The 20625-nt window shown below is 41.8% G+C and overlaps 1 protein-coding gene across 6 annotated transcripts in view; it reads right to left on the minus strand.

Annotated features, from left to right (window-relative positions):
- Positions 1–20625, minus strand: part of STAG2 (STAG2 cohesin complex component) — a 182835-nt gene that overhangs the window by 93885 nt on the left and 68325 nt on the right. For all 6 annotated transcript variants that reach the window (XM_073361289.2, XM_078854256.1, XM_073361285.2 and 3 more), the window contains exons 3-6: positions 14403–14481; positions 7556–7717; positions 6334–6430; positions 5071–5147 (exon numbers count right to left, since the gene is read on the minus strand). In XM_073361289.2, coding sequence (XP_073217390.1) covers positions 5071–5147; positions 6334–6430; positions 7556–7717; positions 14403–14481 — 415 coding nt within the window. The remainder of the gene's footprint in view (positions 1–5070; positions 5148–6333; positions 6431–7555; positions 7718–14402; positions 14482–20625) is intronic.

Genomic DNA, 20625 nt, shown 5'->3' on the forward strand with positions numbered 1-20625 from the left:
GTCTAGGTATGAGAATATTGCAATCCCTTGTTTGCACAGGTGTGCCGCCACCACTGAGAGGACCTTAGAAAATACCCTAGGTGCTGCAGAGAGGTCAAAGGTAGTATCTATTATTGATAACGGTCAGACTACAGAACAAATCTGAGGACCTGCCTGTGGGAGTGTGTATGGCGATATGGAAGTATGCATCTTGGAAGTTGCGGGCCGAGAACCAGCTCCCCTATGCTAGTGCTGACAGTGTGGCCATCTTGAAGCGTTGTAGTTTGACCAACTTGTTGAGGTTCCTTGAGTCTAGGATAGGTCTACACCCGATAGATTTCTTCTAGATCAGAAAACAGTGGGAATAAAATCTTTTCCCTCTCTGTTGGAATAAGACCAGTTCTATGGCTTCCAGTCACAGTGGTTTATTTCTTCTTGAAGGTGGTGTTCGTGAGAAGGGTCCATGAAGAGGGACAGGGAGAGGGAGAGAGGAACAGAGCAGAATACCCCTTGCTGGCAATTTCCAAGACCCACTCGTTGGAGGTGATTTGTCGCCACGATGGGTAGAACAGGGTCAAACGGTCACCAAACTCATAGATTACTGGAGATGATTGCAGCAAATGGAGCAGAGAGAGGCATCTCGGGGCCTCAACCAAATGTTCAAAATTGTTGTTGGGAGGTGGATGGGTGGGGCATAGTCACTTGTGCCTATGACCGTCTGCACTTGGGAGGTGGTCTCTGTCGCCTACATTGTGTATCATAATGCTGTTGAGGGATGAAATGTGGAGGTCAAGATCTTGAGGCAGATTGATATCTACCCTGTCTTCCCTGCAGCGCTGGTGTAGAGGTGTAAAGGATGTAGAGACTCATCAGTGTGCACAGCAAGGAGTTTAGATCCTTCAAAGGGACTTCCACAGTGCTGTGTACCTCCCTGAGGAATCCTGAGAGATGGAGCCATGAGGCTCATTTCATCACCACAAATGTTGCAATGGAGCAGGTCGCAGTGTCCTCAGCATCCAGAAAGGCTTATAGCATTGTACAGGCCAGAAATTGTCCTTCTGCCACCAGTGCCCAGAACTGTTCCGTTTTTTCTTCTGGGAGATGTTGACTGAACTTACGATACTTGGAATCATTCACAAGCTTATATTTGGCTAGGAGACCCTCATAATTAGTCATTTGGAACTGGAGGGTAGCTAAAGAATATACTTTGTGACCGAAGAGGTCTAGCCTCTTCCGGTCCCCGTCAAAAAGGGCTGTTCTGGAATGCATTGTGATCCTTTCTCCTGCACTGCATTGACTACGAGGGAGTTCAGAATAGGCGAGAAAATAGGAATTCCATGTCCTTAGCGGGGACATAGTACTTCTTGTCTGCTCATTAGCAGATAGGTGATATTGATGCTGGGGTCTGCTAGATCACCTTGACTGGGTCCAACAAGGCCATGTTGATTGGGAGTGCAATCTTGGGAGTGCAATCTTTGCTGATTTTACTCAAGGAAATTCTGCACCAAAACCTAAAAAATTCGCTCAAGAATTCCCCAGAATTCCCTCAACAGTACCCCCAGAATCAACACCACCACTAACTTGTTATGCAACAGAAACATCCAAAACACCAGTAATATATCTGCATGTAACCAAGGAATGAAGACTCTGGAGAAAACTCCTCTGGAGCTGACCTCATGGTTCCAGTGTGGAAATAGCATGGGCCTTTCACAGAAAACAGAATGGAATCATCTGTTATCTCTCCATCAAAAGCCTTAGGATATTAGCAGCTGGCGAAGAGATATTAGAGGTAATATGATATTTGTACTCTTGGTAAGTAGAATGCAGGGCTTGCTCAAGGGACATACACACGTGCCCCCAAATGTTTACAATGGTTCCACAGCTACACTGCCAGGTGTGCTATTCCTATAGCCTGGCTATACAGAGTCAACATCATGAAGAATGCTGTTTAGTTGGGTTAATGGGTGGTTGTTTGAAAGATTTTTAGCCATCCTACAACACTTGTTTCTCAAAGTTACAATCTAATCAATCAAGTCAGTGATTGCTAAGAAATCAAAATAAGTAATGAACATCTCAGACCAACACCACACTTTTTCCTCTTAAAATTATATAAAAAGAGGAAGGCAAAATAATTTTATCAATACTTGTTGAATGACTGAACGGCATTTAAACTTACTTAAAAAAAATCCCTTTAGATCTTAGGAAGTCCTACTGATCAACTCCACTCCATTCTGATATTGCAAAAGTTCAGCAAAAGGTATCATTCTATGATGCAACAACTAATAAGTCTTCTGAAACATGTACCCAACTTACAAAGCTCAAGTCAGTCGTGTGTGTGGATGTTGCAAAGACAAAAAGGTGCAAGATAATAAAAATAAAATAAAAAGATAAAAAAAATAATTTTTTTTGAAAAGTTTATCACATGCAAGACGAAGACAGACCTTAAGAACTAACTCCACATTTCAGTAGACTGCTCTCATAACTATGTCATCACAGAATAATGCTGAACAGAGGAAGATAACAGGATACAGTGGGAATTAAACAAGATTTTTAAAACTGGACGTAACTAGTTTTGTACAGAAAACTTTCACTGTATTAATTTGGGGTGTATTATTTATCACAAACAAGTTTTCAGTTTTTGCTTTGCATTTGCCTCCAGGCTGCAACAAACCAACAAAATGACATCAAGTCTCGTCAGGTATTACTGCCTTCATTATGAACTTCCTTGATTCAGTTACGAACTAAACACTATTATAAGTGAAGCTTCTGTGCATGAATATTATAGGTACTGGAAGTCTGCACTGTTAAATAGTCACATAAAACCCATTTTATCATTTGATTGTGTGTGAAAGATCAACCTTCTTTCTAACAGAATTTATAATCATGTTGAAATTAAAACTGGGAGTAGCTTTTAAGTTCCTAGTTTACCCTTTAAAAGATTTAGTGAACATTTCAAGTAATCGGTATATCCTAAATTATGAACCTGCTACACTGGGTTTAACTATGCCACCAATGGCCAAAATAATTACCAAGCACATGGAATAGACTGCTTATGTCCAGAATAGAGCAGCAGTACTTGGACCTGTCTGAAATAGTAGCAAAAGGAAGACGTAGACACCAATTATACAAATGCAAAAAAATGTGGATTCTGTTTCCTGATACATTTGGATAAAGAATGCTAAAATAACCCAATAATGCCAGACGTCCATTCCACCTGATCTCTCTTTTTTTCCTCCCTCTCCCCCATCCCCTTTTCTGCCTATTTGTGTGGGCGTTTTTTTATTGTTACCCCTACCCTGTTATATCTATACAGTGCAGTTGTAGCCATGTTGGTCCTGGGATATTAAAGAGACAAGGTGGGTGAGGGTAGTATCTTCCTCAGACCAACTTCTGCTGGAGAGAGACACAAGCTTTTGAGCCACACAGAGCTCTTCTTGAGGTCTGGGAAAGGTATGCCAAGCATCACAGCAAAACACAAAGTGCACCAGATTGTATAGCATAAGTAGTTAGCACATATTGTAAGGGACCATTCAAGGCACAGTGGACCACTAACACCTCTGCAATCATAGGGCAAAAAGAGGGTTAGTGCGTTACAGATTGTTGTAATAAGCATAAATCCAGTGTCTCTGTTCAGTCCATTATTTTTAATGTCTAGCAAAGTTATGAATATAAGTTCCCAGGCTTGTCTTTTGAAAGTGTTGGGCAGGTTCCCTTTGAGGATGAAGACAGATAGGTCAGAAAGAGAGTGATCACTTTGTGAAAAATGTTCACCCACAGGTGATGTGGTGTCTTTGTCTTTTATCATTTACTTGTGAGTTCATTCAAGAGTATGCATCAATGAACTGAGCTGAAGCTCACGAAAGCTTATGCTCTAATAAATTTGTTAGTCTCTAAGGTGCCACAAGTACTCCTTTTCTCTTTATTCGAGAGTGTAGCGATTATGGTTTCACCACATAGTTATTATTGAAGCACTTAATGCATTAAATGAGGTACACCACATGCGATAGGTATGTGTAGGATAGATGGCTCTTGAGAGATGTTGTGGGGGATGTTGATAGCAATGGAGATACATCTGCAGGTTTTGCATCTGTTGTTCTGGCAGGGTCTGGTGCCACTTTGAGTTGGTGTCCTGGTCTGTGGGGAGCTTGCCTTTGATGAGCAGCTCGGAGAGGTTGGGTAGTTGTTTGAAAGCTAGAAGCTGGGGTTCATCAGAAAAAAGCTCCCCACAGACAACATTCCCTTACAGGTGCTAACTACTTATGCTAAACAATCTGTTCCACCTTGCACTTTGCTGTGATGCTAGAAGTACCTATCCCAGACCTGAAGAAGAGCTCCGTGTAGCTCAAAAGCTTGGCTCTCTCACCAACAGAAGTTGGCCCAATAAAAGACATTACCTCACCCACCTTGTCTCTCTAATATTATAACTATGTCATATTGTCTGATTTTGCAGTTTTGACAAGTTGTGTAATTACATAATTTTATGGACAGCCTGTGAAATGTGCAGTATTTGGTGATATACATAAGCTGTAAATCATTTACAAATAAAAAATTAATTTAAAAAGTAACCTGGAAGCAGATGAAGTTGGACGTTTCCTATAAAAACTGTTGATGCTATTGAAAAAGCTTTCTTTTTAAAATGATATCAGGCTCAGCCACTCCTTTCACTAACTCTCTTCTTATACTGACACTTTAAACTTTAAAATATTCAGTTTTTTAAAAATGGGAACTGCAATCAAATATCCTGCTAACTTTCTTTTAAAAAAAAATTTTAAATTTCTCATACTCAGACTAAATTCAAATGTAACTTAAAAATCCACAACACTGTATGCAATAAAACTCTCCATTTGATTTCATGATGAAATGATGCATTATTTGAGATTTTTAGTCATGGGATGAGTTACTAACTGGTTATAAACTCTTGTCAAATATGGTAATTTTTCTAATGTCAACTTTTTCCCCATGTTATTAATATATTTTATAGTTTAGAAATTTATTACTGGGAGCATTATCATCCAGCTATCTAAATAAGTGAATTTCAAAATCATTAGATTGTAGGAAATTCTCAGAACTCGTTTGCGTTAAAACAGTTACCTCATCAAATTCTTCAGTCATTTTTCGGATTATTTCAGAATTCTGCATATGTCGAAACATCTCTGCTGTAACAACTCCTACAATTCAGACATTAGATTATTAATACTGTAGATATAAAAGAGGCATAACAGATTAGCTAGCATCTGAAAAAAGTTAAACAGACAACTGTCAATTTATAGACTTAACATCTGAAGTTTTTCATATAAAATACAATTATACAGAAAGACAAATATATGATTTAATCAAACATATTCATTGTCTGTACACTTTGGAGCACTTCTAATGTATCTATTGATGTTAAACAGCAGAAGCACCCGCATATATTTTGGGGAACATTATATATACTAATTTAATTTATAAGATTTATACATTCCCCTTCAAATCGTAAAAAATTTTAGGAGTACATCAAGTTTTTAGTCTAAAAACATGGATTGGCTGGCTCCCATTTCTAGAAGTACAGATGCAATTATTATTGAGAAATTCAGTTTGATACATTTGAATACAATCATTTTACAAAGTTACATAATATTCTGCAAAACAAAGCAATTGAGAGATAATCACTAAGGATAAGATATTTTAAGGTGACATGCTCAACTCAAAATGAAACAAGGAGTATTTGAATGAGGAATAACATGACATCTTATATCTTTCTTTTCATCAACCCTCCCTCCCTCAAAAAATCCAAAGGCAAAAATAAACCAAAAATCAAACTTTAAAGGCTGGAAATTTATAATTCAAATTTTAAGGCAGGAAGGACTAGAACTACTGTAGAGATAGGTTGCTCAGAGTTCTGAATGAGAGGAATCACTGCATCTTTAGGATTCTCTCCAGCCAACTAAGACACAGCAATGACAAGGTCAAGAATTAACCAATCTCCACAATCCTCACCCAGAGGTCTGATGTGGTGTGATGCCTTTGGTGACAAAGGGTATGTTTATGTTTTATGCTATAAAATGAATTATATCAGTGTAGTTATTCCCTATTCTGTACAGAATAGCTATATTGATATAAAGTACTTTTATACTGGCATACCCGCACCCAGTCTAGGAGGATTCTACAGTTTTAACTATACCAGTATAATTAATGCAGTACAACTGCCGAGTATAGACTAGCCCTAAGAGTGAGAAGGCACTCACTACACTGTCAGCATAATAGCAAAGACTACTGAAGAGAGATTTGGCAGGCAATTATCTAAAACAAAGTGGATTTAGGATAGCTAGGGAAGTATTTTAACTTAATATGTTTCCAAAATATACATCTTACCTTTGCAGCCTGAACACTGAATAAAGAAGTTGATGAGGTCAAGAAGCGCTATATCTCTGTCATGTTTGTATGACTCTATCCAGTCATCCACTACAGACTGGGTCATGGGGGGAAGGCAGGGGGAAGAGATAGAGAGAAAAAACAAAAACTCTTTATTAGTTTTTAACAAATTGATGAGAAAGTGAACTGTATTTCTCAACTCTTCATAGGAGCACACAAATGGAGATTTTCTTCTCCCATTAGCAAAATGGGACCCTTGAAATTTACTGACTGATACCAAGTAAAAGTTTTGAATCATCCTTTACTATTACAATACTTTCCTTCAAGAAATGGATGTCTGTTTTACTCTGTAAATATATACAAGCACAAAACTGACCATTAAGTGTGTGCAACTGACCAAAAAGCATATAAATATTGTGCTTCCTCCAGCTGACAGAATTTAGTGCAAAGGCCCTGCAATCCTATTAGTAAGGGGAGGTAGAGAAGTGCCTGATCAAAAAAATTAATGAGCCTCAAATTTCCTGGCAAGAATCCAATCCAGCTCCTGCTCATGTGATACAGATCTGCAATAGATAACTTCTGTTGCACTAATTTGTGGCAGAAATTGACTGACCTTTAGTGATAGCAACTTTACTCAATATCAGGAATTTTATTCTTGCCCATTTTAAGAAGAAATCCCATGTTACCCTTAGTTATTAAATGGTCACAAAATCCTTCCTGTTAAATGTTTGCTAAAAAGCTAAAGTAGGGAGGATTAAAGCTAAACACTGGTCACCCCCACATACTTTATATTGCAGCTTTATTGTTATTATGTGCCACTGATAACTATAATCATGATCTATATCTGACTATTTAGTCATTCAAGCTACTTAAAGGGATAAGTTAAAAATCATATGTAAACAAATGAAAACATCCTATATTTGAGAAATTATATTGTTAAAAGTCTTTCCATTTTATGTCAGTATTTACACATTAGTTTTCATTTCTCAATTAAAACGAATTCAATAGGTCAGCTTCACATTTAGGTTCTTAGTGATGCAAAACTTGGGTTTCAAACACCGTAGGGGAATATTTGTTTAAAGAGCTTGCCTTTAACATTTGTTTAAAAATTGGGGGAAAACCTGTGGTGGGTTTAATTTTTCTAAATACTTGTTTTTACTAAATTTTCAGCCAAATTTAAAGTTGAGCATCCCTTTAAGCCCTAAAGAGACTCAGATCTTACCTGCATAGCACTCTTGCCCATTTTAACAACCTCAAATAGCATCATGTTTTCCACACCATTCTGTTGGTGATGTCCATTCATCCGGTTTGGACCAGCAGGTTTCCCTCCTCCGTTTGCACCTTTCCCCTTTTCTCCTGGGCCTTTTTTCCCTTTTTTACAGGTCTGCAATCAAATCAAAAGCAACTTTCAAATCACTACAAATGTAAGAACATAAGAACGGTCAGATGGGTCAGACCAGTATCCTGTCTTTTGACAGTGGCCAATGCCCGGTGCTTCAGAGGGAACGAACAGAACAGTTAATCATCAAGTCATCCATCCCCAATCACCCATTCCCAGCTTCTGGCAAATAGAGACAAGGAACACCATCTCTGCCCATCCTGGCTAATGGGCACTGATGGACCTATCCTCCAGGAACTTATCTAGTTCTTTTCTGAACCCTGTTATAGTCTTGACTTTCACAACATTCTCTGGCAAAGAGTTTCACAGGTTGACTATGTGTTGTGTGAATAAAAACTTTTTTGTTTTAAACCTGCTGCCTATTAACTTCATTTGGTGACCCCTAGTTTTTATGTTATGCAAAGGAGTAAATAACACTTCCTTATTTACTTTCTCCACACCATTCGTGATTTTACAGACCTTGATCATATCCCCCCTTAGTAGTCTCTTTTCCAAGCTGAAAAGTCTCACTTTTTAATCTCTCCTCATATGGAAGCTGTTCCATACTCCTAAATCATTTTTGTTGCCCTTTTCTGTACCTTCTCTAATTCCAACAGCTCTTTTTTGAGATGGGGTGACTAGATCTGCACACAGTATTCAAGATGTGGCCGTACCATGGATTTAGATAGAGAAAATAGGCTATTTTCTCTCTATTATTTATCCCTTTCCTAATGATTCCCAACATTAGCAGCTTTTTTGACTGCCGCTTCACATTGAATAGATGTTTTCAGAGAACTACCCACAATGACCCCAAGATCTCTTTCTTGAGTGGTAACAGTTAATTTAGACCCCATCACAGAATATATGTATAGTTGGTGTTATGTTTTCCAACATTCATTACTTCGCATTTATCAACACTGAATTTCATCCACCATTTTGTTTCCCTGTCACCCACTTTTATGAGATCCCTTTGTAAGTCCAAAGGGGACTGCGAAGAATTAACTATCTTGAGTAGCTTTGTAATCAAAGTTATCAAAATTTTAACTAGAATTACTATCAATACAATTACAACAATATTCAGGGTTTGCGCATCTAAAAAAAGTTACTCACCTTGTACAATAATGATGGTTCTTCAACACTGTGTACCTATGGGTGCTCCACTCTAGGTGATTCCCGAGAAGTAACCACCACTGGAGGCCGGGACTTTGGAGTCGAGTCTGATACAGAGGTTAGTACTGCGGCACTGAATTTGGCATCTGCAGATGAATCCCCCAGGAGGGCACAGTTTTCTGCAAAGGCATGTGCAGATGTCCAGGCAGCTGCTTTGTAGATTTCGGATACAAAGATACTCTTGGAGAAGGCAATGGATAAGGAGACCAACCTCGAAGAATGCGTGCGTAATGAAGATAGGGGTGCTATATTATGCAATTGGTAACAGAATCTAATACAGCTGGAAACCCACTTACAGAGTCTCTGAGCTGAGATGGCTGCAGATAGGTCAAAAGGTATAGCAGAGAGGAAAAGTCTTGGAGATTTCCTGAAAGTTCCTGTCCTGTTCAAATAGAAGGCCAAAGCTCTTCTCATGTCGAGCGTATAGAGGATGGCTTCCCTATTCTCCTCATGAGGTCTGGGATAAAAAATTGGAAGCTGAATAAGCTGATTCATGTGAAATGCAGAAGTCACCTTGGGAGTGAACTCTGGATGTGATCTAAACGTGACCTTATCAGGAAAGAACACAGTAAAAGAAGAATGTACCATCAAAGCTGCTCTCTCTCCTATTCTTCTTGCAGAGGTGATGGCAATGAGGAACATCCTCTTCATGTAAAGGTCAGTTACTGAACAACTGGCCATGGGTTCAAATGGTGGTACAAACAGTCCTTTTAACACTAGGTTAAGATCCCATTGGGGAGTGGAAGCCTGGGTTGTGGGAAGAGGTTTGCTATGGCTTTAAGAAATCTCTTCACAGTGAGGTGAGAGAAGATTGAGTATCCTTCCACCTGCTAGTGGAAGGTTACAATTGCTGCCAGATGAACCTTCAGAGAACTAAGAGAGTCCAGATTTCTTTAAAGTCAACAGGTAGCCTAAGGCTACCGGAAGGATGGCTGCAGTAGGAGTGATGCGCCCTTGGGCTGGCACCAAATCTGGAACATCTTCCATTTGTGAAGGTAGGTATGACAAGTAGCTCCCTTCCTACTGTGTAATGGCATCTCTTGTACTTCCTCAGAGCAAGATGTCTCTTTGTGCTGGAACCATGAAGGAGCCAGGCTTTGAGTTGTAGAATCCACAGATTGGGATGAAGAGTGTGCGTCTCGTTCTGCGACAAGATGTAAGCAGTGATTGGGAGATTCATCAGTGAACATGCCAGCTGTGACAGATAAGGGTACCACATCTGCCTGGGCCAGGTGGGAGCAATCAGTATGAAGTTTGCTTTCTCACTGATTTTCAACAAGACCTTCAGTAATAGAGGGAATGGGGGAAAGGTATAAAGAAGGCCCTTGTCCCAAAGGAGGAGGAGAGCGTCTCCCATGAAGTGTCATCTGATCCTGGCCCTGGAGCAGTACTGTGGATGTTTCTTGTTCTGGTAAGTAGCAAACAGGTCTATTACTGGTGTCGCCCACTGTCGAATATGTCATGGAGTATCACCGACTACCTCCCATTCGGAGCCGTGTGGGAATCTGCGGCTGAAACTATTGTGTTCTGTATTCCTAGTAGGCAGGCGGCTGATATTAGGACATTATGGGAGATACTTTAGTTCTATAGTTTTATTGCCTCTACATGCAGGGAATGAGACCTGACACCTCCATGTCTGTTTATGTAATACATGCAGGCCTTGTTGTCTGTCATGACCCTTGTGTGTGTGTGTCTTTGATCAGCGGCAGGAAGTGAACGCATGCATTCCTGACCACTCTGAGTTCTAGCAGGTTGGTGTAGAGGCATGTCTCTCCTGGAGACCATTTGCGTACGACCACTGTATTGTGTGACCACTGAGATGCACACCCCATCCTATGAGGGATACATCAGTGGCCAGGAGTAGAGAAGGGGAAGTGTGAGCAAACGGGATTCCTGTACTGATGTTTACCGGGTCCTTCCGCCAGTCCAAGGATTGTTTGATCCTGGTGTGCATTGACAGAAGTTTGCTTATGTTGTCTCTGTTCTGCCTGTGAACTGAACCATACTTGGTAGCACCTCATGCATAATTTGGCATGAGCAATAACTGATGTGCCCACAGACATGTGTCCCAGAAGCTGGAAGCAATGTCTGGCCGAAATTTGTGGGCTAGATTGTACTGTGTCTATCAACACGGATAGACTGAAAAATCTATGATGTAAGAGGAATGCCTTCACCTGAATGGAGTTGGAGGTCAGCTCCTATGAACTCAAGCCTCTGTACCCATGTTCAGGTAGATTTTTGTTCACTGATCTGTAGGCCCAGATTCAGAAGCAGGCTCCATGTGGCCTGAGTGACTTGTTGGGCCTCTGTGAAGGACCATGCCCTGAGAAGGAAATTGTCCAGGTAAGGATAAATCATGATGCCTTGAGAGCGTAAGTGGGCTGCCACTACAGAAAGGGCCTTGGAGAATACCTTGGGGGCCAATGAGAGTCCGAAAGGCAGTACTGTGTACTGGTCCTGGCTCAGCATGAATCTGAGGTAATGCCTGTGACTTGGTATGATAGAAATGTAGAAATATGAGTCATGAAGGTCAAGGGCCGAGAATCAATCTCCTTCCTCTAAGGCTGGAATGATCATAGATAGGGTGACCATCTTGAATTTCTGCACTTTGATATGCTCTGAGGTCCAGTATGATACTTTGGTATCAGGAAGTAGCAAGAGCAGAAGCCTTTGCCTCATATATACAGGCACAGGTTCTATAGCTCCTATGCTAAGCAGATGGTTTACCTCCTGATATAGTAGACTCGTGTGAAAAGGTTCCCTGAAAAGGGACAGGGAAGGGCATGGGAGAGGGGAAGTGGGGAAAGAGGAGGAGAAATGGATGTCCCTACAGATCGAAGGGTTGCCCACAAATCCTTCCATACGTGAAGAGACGAGTTGCTCTTTTTGGAAAATAACTTCATCCTCCTCAAAAGGAAGGTCCTCCACCGTGGTTGGAACCTCTTTAGGGAAGCCGGACAAATGCAGCCACGAAGCCCATCTAATAACAAAACAATGGCCATGGAAATTGAATGCAGCGCCATGTTGGCCACATCTAATGCAGACTGGAGGAATGTTTTAGCCACCAGCTGGACCTCAATTATGGACCTGAATTTGTCTTTATGGAAGTCCAGAAGCTGTTCAATAAAGGAACTGAGTTTCATATCATTCTAGTAGTCCTATTCTGGCAGCAAAGCCTGGTAATTTGTTACACAGAACTGGAGGGCGGCTGATGAATATGCCTTTTTGCCAAACAGGTCCAGACGCTTCCCAACCAGACATAGGGGGTGGATTTAAACTGGGTCTGGCAGCCCCTAGAATTAACCACATCCACGACGATGGAATCAGGAGGCAAGTGGGAAAAGGGAAATTATGTGTCCTTCGCTGGCATGTCATACTTCTTGTCCATCTGTCTGCATGTTGGCAGGAGGGACACAGGGGTCTGCCATGACTTTGGCAGGGTCCAGGCATGCCATTAACTGGGAGGGCCACTCTGGCAGAAGTGGAAGAGTGTAAAATGTCTACCAATTTGTGGTGAGGCTCAGTCACTTCCTGCAAATGTATTTGTAGAGCTTCTGCCACCCTCTGAGCTAGGTCCTGGAATGATTTAAAATCATCAGCCACAGATAACGGAGAGGGCATCACTGCCTCATCTGGTGAGGATGATGAGAAATTAACTTGAGGAGTGTCTTCCTCCTCTGACCCCGCCCCAACTTCCTCCCTCGACTGCTCAGGGGATTCCAAAGCTTTCGAAGTTGCAGATGAAGAAGGGCGACTCCCTGCCTGTTTGTATGCCACACTAAGGGCCTGGGAGGACTGCTGCCTCTGAGCCTGCCAATGGTCCCAGTATGGACACTGAGGATACGGAGCCAGTGGCTGGTACTATGGTTGGCCAAACCATGGAGTCTGATATCCCTGGTGCCCACAGTGAAATCGGGCCCCACATAGTGGGTAAAACGATAGTGGGAACCCAAGTCCTCTTGCTTACTTCCCGACTCAGACGATGAGAAAGGCAGTGCATGGTAGAGAAATGTCAGCGAGTCAAATACTCTGTGAGAACTCAGTGCCAGGGCCCAGTACTAAGTAGGGGCGAGTCCAGTGCGTCGGACACCAAGAGATCCGTTGCACTCCAGAAATCCTGCAATGCGGATGGGGTCGGTACCAGTAGTTGTCAGTGCCAAAAGGCTTGTACCAATACAGTCAGAGATGTGGACCTGGCCATGCAGTCCGTTGTCATCATGCACATCAGGGTCAGTACCTGGGCCAATGTCTGTGCCAACACAGCCTTTCCCATTGCAGATCTCCCATGCTTTTTGATGCCCCTGTTGTACTGGTACTTCTTTGCCCGTGCCAATCAGGTCTTTGAGCAGACCGACTTGCTCAGTCTACTTGGTACCACACTTGCCCAGAGTACCGGCTTCAGGCAGCTTTAGCACAGTCAGTACTGATGGAGCCAGAGATCGTTTCTGACTCAACTGGGTCTCACTACGGGGAGTCACAGACCTTTCCTTAGTGGTCTTGAGTGAGTGCCTCATCTTCTTGGGATCACCTCCCTTCAAAGTAGAAGGCTGCAGTAAGTTCTCCCCGGGCTTGCGAAACACATTTTAAGAATGGTTTCAGAGTAGCAGCCATGTTAGCACATATTAACAACATTTGGTACTCACCCTGTAAATACATTACGCAAGAATATTCATGATCAGTGAGTTATTCATTCTTCAATTATATCTTTACATGCCACCTTTTAAATACAGATTATGACAACAGTGCTGAGTATGGCAGGCCTGACAAGAGCTGCTGACACAGACTGGGCCTCTGTGTCACAGTGAAGCTCTCCCACTGACAGGACTTGTCCGAAGACGAGGCAGCTTGAGCATCAATGAGTGATGCCAACAGTATTGGAGAGGGGTGTGTGAGCGTGTGTGCATGAGATTACACCCCTACTGGTTGACAAAATCAGCGAGTGGCTGGCTTTCCCTCTTACACAGAGCAAATGGTTTGAGGACCTCCCTCATTAGGACCAGATCTGACAGTATCTGAGCTTCAGGAACTACAGAGATAGTAATGTCCTCCGGCCTGGTGCATCTAGCCCCGGACGTGAGGAAGCAGGTTGGGCTTCTTTCCCTTGGTGGTGCCAGTGGTGTTGGTCTTGCCAGAGGCTTTGGCACCTGCAGCTCTGTCTCATGCTATGGGAATACCATCAGTGTGGGTCGGTCAGTGTCACCATTTATGCCCTTCGTTTGGAGCCTGAGAAGATATAGGGGCACAGGGCACATACCAACAGAGACAGCTAGCAAACATCTTCCAGTCTCCGATCTGGAGCACATGCACACCCAGAGTTTGTACACACAGGATCATCACTCACAGAAGAAACAACAGATATGTAACGTGTTAAGAACTTTTTTTAAAAGAAATTTTAGGTATTTCTAGTTCAATTTTTTCCCCACAATGGTACAGCCACCTAACCCACATTAAAACAATTCTTGCACTTATCAGTCTGCACACAATTTCAAGTGTTTCAATATCCCCGATAAACTGAACATACTTTTCCTTTGCCTTGTTTTTGATTTTTTCCTTCAATATCTTCAAAGTCTGTATCAGAAGAAAAGTGTGTTTCAGACTCCCTGTAATGACAAACAAATATTTACATACTACATCAGAAACCTTACTGTCAAAATAATTGTAGCAATATTATCTACATCTTCAATAAGATTATGTCAACTCAGTATGAACAAATATTTAAATCTAGGCCTTTCATTTTAAATCCATTTTGTCGTAACAACTAATTAACATGCTAGAGAACCATAAATAAAAGGTTCCTTCTGCTGACAATGCAGGAAGGTGTCTTCTGTGAAATCAAATGGCTATGGAATTTTCTTTCCTTTTTTAAAAACTTACAGAAATCCAACTATTGAACCTTGAAGCTGGTTGAAAAATTTTGAATTTTCAACAAAAAAATTCACAAAAAATATTCTGGCTTTTTCAACCAGCTGTGTTAGACAATAGATAAAGAGATAGGAAGAATCCTGATCTAACATATTTATGCACACCACTTAGTTATCTTTACCTAGTTAAACATACTTGAAGTAGCTTTGTATTTTATCAAAACTCAAATTTTGTAAAATTTAAATTGGACAGCCAAGAACAACAACATTCTGTGTTTAATTTTAATGAAAATGTTGACACGCTGTTTGCTCAAAATACATTTACATGTTTTAAAAGTCTTGAATACATTGAGACTATATCAGGCTGCACGGGTGAACCACCCCGAGTTCCTTCTCCACCCACCAAGTCTCAGAAGAAAACTCATAAGGAAGGAAGGTAGTGGAACACATCTTGAAAAATTACAGTTATTGCACAGAGTGAGTAACCTCTCTCCCTCTCTTTGAGTAATGTCCCTATAAGCATTCCACTTCACATGACTCCCAAGCAGTATCCCTCATAAGGAGACATGAGCTTTGAAATCAAGTCCAGAACTGAAGAAAGAATTACCGTACCAGATCTAGAGGCACTACTAGGGCATAGCATCTAAAGAAGGTGTGTACCAAATACCATGTAGCAGCTCTGCAGATCTCAGATACTGGGACACTATTAAGTAGAGCTATAGATGTACACTCTGACCTCACAGAGTGAGCCAGCACACAAGGAGGTAGTGGAATGCTGGCTGCAATGTAACAAGCAAATTATACAGCAGAAATCCAATTTGGATTTCTTTGGGTAGAAATAGCAGAACTTTTAGATCGGTTTTCAAATAAAAAAAAAAACAGTACTAAATCATTTTGATAGGTTTCAGAGTGGTTGCCGTGTTAGCCTGTATCAGCAAAAACAACAAGGAATACTTTTGGCACCTTAGAGACTAACAAATTTATTTGGGCATAAGCTTTCGCGGGCTAGAACCCACTTCATCAGATGCATGGAGTGGAAAATACAGGAGCAGGAGAAAATACATGAAAAGATGGGAGTTGCCTTTCCAAGTGTGAGGTCAGTCTAACAAGACAATTCAATTAACAGTAGGATACCAAGGGAGGAAAAATAACTTTTGTAGCGGTAATGAGAGTGGCCCCTTTCAAACAGTTGACAAGAAGGTGTGAGTAACAGTAGGGGAAAATTAGTATGGGGGAAAATTAGGTTTGTAATGAGCCAACCACTCCCAATCTTTATTCAGGCCTAATATGATGGTGTCCAGTTTGCAAATTAATTCCAGTTCTGCAGTTTCATTTTGGAAATTTCACAGACTATCTAGTGAGAAAGCTAATGCCTTCCTGACATCTAGAGTCAGTCCCGAGAAAAGCAGTCCCGAGATTGGCATTACAAGGCTTTGGAAAGAAAATTGTCAGGTAACCGATCTGATTCAGATGAAATTCAGAAGACACTTTAGAAAAGAAATTGGGATGTGACGAAGGAAACCTTATCCTTGTAGAATACTGGGAATGGAGGATCTGCCATTTAGGCCCCCGTTGCTCCTACTCTGCAGACTGATGTAATAGCCACGAAGAAGGCTGTCTCCATAGACAAATTCAGTAAGGAGCAGGTTGCCATCGGTTCTAAAGGAGGTTTTGTGAGCTTTCAGAAATAAATTATGGCCCCAACCTGGGGGCTTTTACCTGTGGGAAAGGATTTCCCAGACTGTTCATGAAGAGTACAGTTGTAGGATGAACAAACCGGGAAAACCCTTCATTCGTGGTATGAAAAGTTGTTAAGATGGCCAAATGAACCTTGAGAACACTGACAGTTCTGTTTTCTTTAGCTGCAGCAGGTAGTCCAGAACAAGCAGAAATGAGGCAAATTCAGCAACAATTTTCTGGCATTCACACCAGTGACTAAATATTCTCTACTGTTGAAGGTAGATTTTTTCCTACTATTCAGTAATATCTGTTGTACCTCTGCAGTACAGGTCAACTTTAATCCCGTGAACTTTCACACCCCCTAGTGGTTTCTTGGGGTGACCATCGACCCTGTACCATGGGAGCACTGAGGTGTGCCCTCTATCCTAACAGAGATGCATCCATGGTTATAGTTACCATGGCGTTGACTGAAGGAAGGAATCTCCCGTGCCTACATTGTGATGAACCTTCCACTTATCTAGGGTGTGCTTCACCTATTGAGGAACTGACACTTGTTTGTCCAGGCTGTGTCTGTTTGGCAGGTATACTGACCTGAGACAGCCCTAGAAACTGCAGAGGTGTAATCTCGCATGCTCTGTCATGAAAGTGCAAGCCTACAAGTGACCTAGAAGTTGATGACAGTTTCTGACTGAAGTCTGCGAGCGCCCTTGAATAGTTGTGACAAGCATCATGAACCTGTTCACAGAAAGGAAGGTCCTTGATGACAAGGGTCCAGGGATGCCCCTATAAATTGTATGTTCTATATGGAAGTCACTGTGGATTTTCCCCACATTCAATTGAAGACCAAAGTCCAAGAACTGAGAAAGTGCCCTCTGCATGAGTCTTACTCTTACTGTGACTGATCCTCAAGCAGACAGTCATCAAAGTACAGGTATACTATTATTGCCTGACAATGGAGGTAGTCTGTCACTACTGACTTTAAGGTTAGAAGGAACCATTGTGATCTAATCTGACCTCCTGCACATTGCAGGCCACAGAACTTCACCAACTTCTGAAAAAGACCCCTAACCTCTGGATGAGTTACTGAAGCCCTCAAGTCAGAAAATTCACCATTTACATTAGTTTAAACTTGCAAGTTATCCGTGACCTATGCTGCAGAGGAAGATGAAAAACCCCCAGGGTCTCAGCCAATCTGACCCAGGGGAAAATTCCTTCCTGACTCCAAATATGGTGATCAGTTAGACCCTGAGAATGTGGGCAAGATCCCCCAAGCTGATAGCTGGAAAAGAATTCTGTGTAGAGCCCTCCCCATCTACTGCCCCGTGTCCAGCCGCTGGGAATTTCTGCTACTGCCAATCACTGATGGGCCACATGCCATTGTAGGCAGTTCCATCATTATCATCCCCTCCATGAATTTATCAAGCTCAGACTTGGAGCCAGTTAGGTTATTTTTCCCCCACTACTCCCCTTGGAAGGCTGTTCCAGAATTTCACTCCTCGGAAGGTTAGAAACCTTTGTTTAATTTTGAGCCTCGATTTGTTGATGGCCAGTTTAAAGCCATTTGTTCTTGTGTCCACATTGGCACTTAACTTAAATAATTCCTCTCCCTCCCTGGTATTTATCCCTCTGATATAGTTACAGAGAGCAATCATATCTACCCTCAGCCTTCTTTTGGGTAGGCTCTTTGAGTCTCCTCTCATAATAAGGTAGATTTTCCATTCCTCATATCATCCTAGTAGCTCTTTTCTGCACCTGTTACAATTTGAATTCATCATTACTGTGGCCAGAGTTTGCCAAACGGTTTTTGCAGGTTCCAGCAGAGCCTTTTTGATAGGATGTGCAACTCTGGATGATGCCGCAGAGTGAAAAACATCCAACAGCTTGAGTTGAGATTCTTTATCTCAAGCGTATCTGTAGAGAATCTGCCCCATGTTTAATGAGGTCTTGAAACTGTCCAAAAATCAGCCAGCCACAGTTGGAGGAGAAGGTATTATGGTCTCATCTAGTGATGAGGATGAGATGTCAATCTGATGGGGAGGCTCTGTCTGTCTGTCCTAGCCTCCTGATCCTCAAACCTTTCCTCCTGCTGAGTGGTGTGCTGGGAAGGGGAAGCTTCAGTCTCCCTGTCATCTCGGTGAGAGACTGTCTGAACCTTGGTGAACTGTTGGCAATAAGCTGCTCAAGGATCCCAATATGGCCACTGAGAAGCACAGTGGGAAGGGGGTAGCATACAGGGATGATCCCAACAAGAACCATGAGGTCCCCAGACATTCTCCCTCTCTCTTTGACAAAGGGGTTTCCTATGTAGGTATGTAAGAGAACCCTGGACAGAGACTGATGATACTGAAGGGACGTCTCTACTGTCGTCTCTTCTTCCCCTAACCAAAAAGGGAGGTGAATTAGATGGTACAAAAGATGTATAAGGATCCAGATAGCAAGTGGTTCTTGGTACCAAGAGATGCAAGCAATGGAGACTCTAGTTCAGCAGTCACCGATCAGTCCTTCAGGCACCTAAAGTCTTGCAAATCAAGCAGAGTGGAATTGCAGCACCGAGTGAGGTTGAGATATGCACTGACTGTATTGTAGGTTTGTCCCTGGGGAACAGCACCAAGTTTTGAGCACTTCACATAGTTGGAGGCTTAATCTTACACAGTACTGAAGAACTCAACAGAGGTACCAGGAGAGAGGTTAAGTCCAATGGTACTGGTCTTCTTTATTTGTTCTGACCAGCTCTGCTAGATGGTACCAGCACCTTCTCAGAGCCTCACTTACTTTCAGAAGAGCTACGGTACAAGAGGAGCCCACTACCTCTGCAAGATTGAGCCTTGAGGCTAGATTCTGAGGCTATTACCTGCTCAGAGAGCGAGGTCTTTTCAAAGTGGATTCCTAGAGGGGAGTTAGAGCTCCCCTTCTTGGAACCTCTACTTGAGGTCTCTAAGGCTTTTCCCATTCTGCAAGAGTGTTTCACCAAGGTGGAAGGGGTACTAGATATCTCTGGAAACTGATGTACAGGGGGGGTTCTTATGACCGGTTTCCAAAGCGGGGTGAAGTGAGAGCTCCATAATTAATAGTCACAACTTCATTGCCCAGTTCTTCCTTGCCCTGGATTTGAGGGCAACACAGCTGCTGTGGAATGTGCAACTTCTCTAGGCAACGAACATACTTAAGAATATCTGTTGTTGACCAGGATAACCTCTCTACATGTGAGGCGGCGATTAAACCCTGATTAACCAGGTATACCCCTTAGGAAGGGCCTCCCTGGAGGAAATAAAACAAACTTCCAAATAACTAACTAAAATAAACCTAGTTAGACTGAAATCAGAAGGTAGTCCAGATGAACACAATGGGGATACACTAAGCTTCATCACAGGCCGAGATAGCTGAGAAAGAACTGAGGGCTATTCACCCATGCAGCCTGATATGATGATGGGTACAAGGATATCAGCAGAGTAAGCCCAGGCCGAACAGACATTGCTAACAAAAATCTCTGATCAAAGACACGTTGGACACACGTGCACCTGAAGTGGAGCACCCATAGGGACACTACTCTTAGAAGAGCCATTCATTTTTAGACACCTAAAAGAAATACAATGGAACATAATGTTGCGGAATATTTTCCATTAACTAAAAGTGTTTCACAAGAGTAAGTTATTTCAATATTGGTCTTTTTTAAATACTATTAGCATGTCTAAGACGATGAAAATGTCACCATTTTTTTTAAGAATTTTCATTAAACCAGGTATCTTAACAGAACAAAGGGGTTGGTTTTGTTAAGAAAATTCATAACATCTTGAGACAAAGTAAGACAAAAATGGGTAAAACAACGAATAAAACTGGAGCTTATTAGCTTCTTCCTGACTATGAATATGCATGAGACTATGGCACAAGTACGTTTCAGTGAGACCTATATGCTGCACTTCACTACATTTTCTTAATATCTGCCACACTACTGCAAAACTGACGGCTCTCCTCCCTGCCAAAGCTTGTAAGCAAGACTATTCTATTAGAAAATATACATGAATGTCAATGGGAGTTACAAATCTATTAAGAGAATAGGGACAGAGAATACATCTACTGTGGTTCAAAACTCAGAAGTTTTCTACAAAATTTTCTAAAACGTTGGCACGTGTAGCAACACTACACTTTTACTTTAACATACCATACTTTTAAAAAATGCTATAATATAAATTAGGGCTGTCAACT

Source organism: Lepidochelys kempii, chromosome 9 (assembly GCF_965140285.1).
Source record: "Lepidochelys kempii isolate rLepKem1 chromosome 9, rLepKem1.hap1, whole genome shotgun sequence".
NCBI classification, from domain to species: domain Eukaryota; kingdom Metazoa; phylum Chordata; order Testudines; family Cheloniidae; genus Lepidochelys; species Lepidochelys kempii.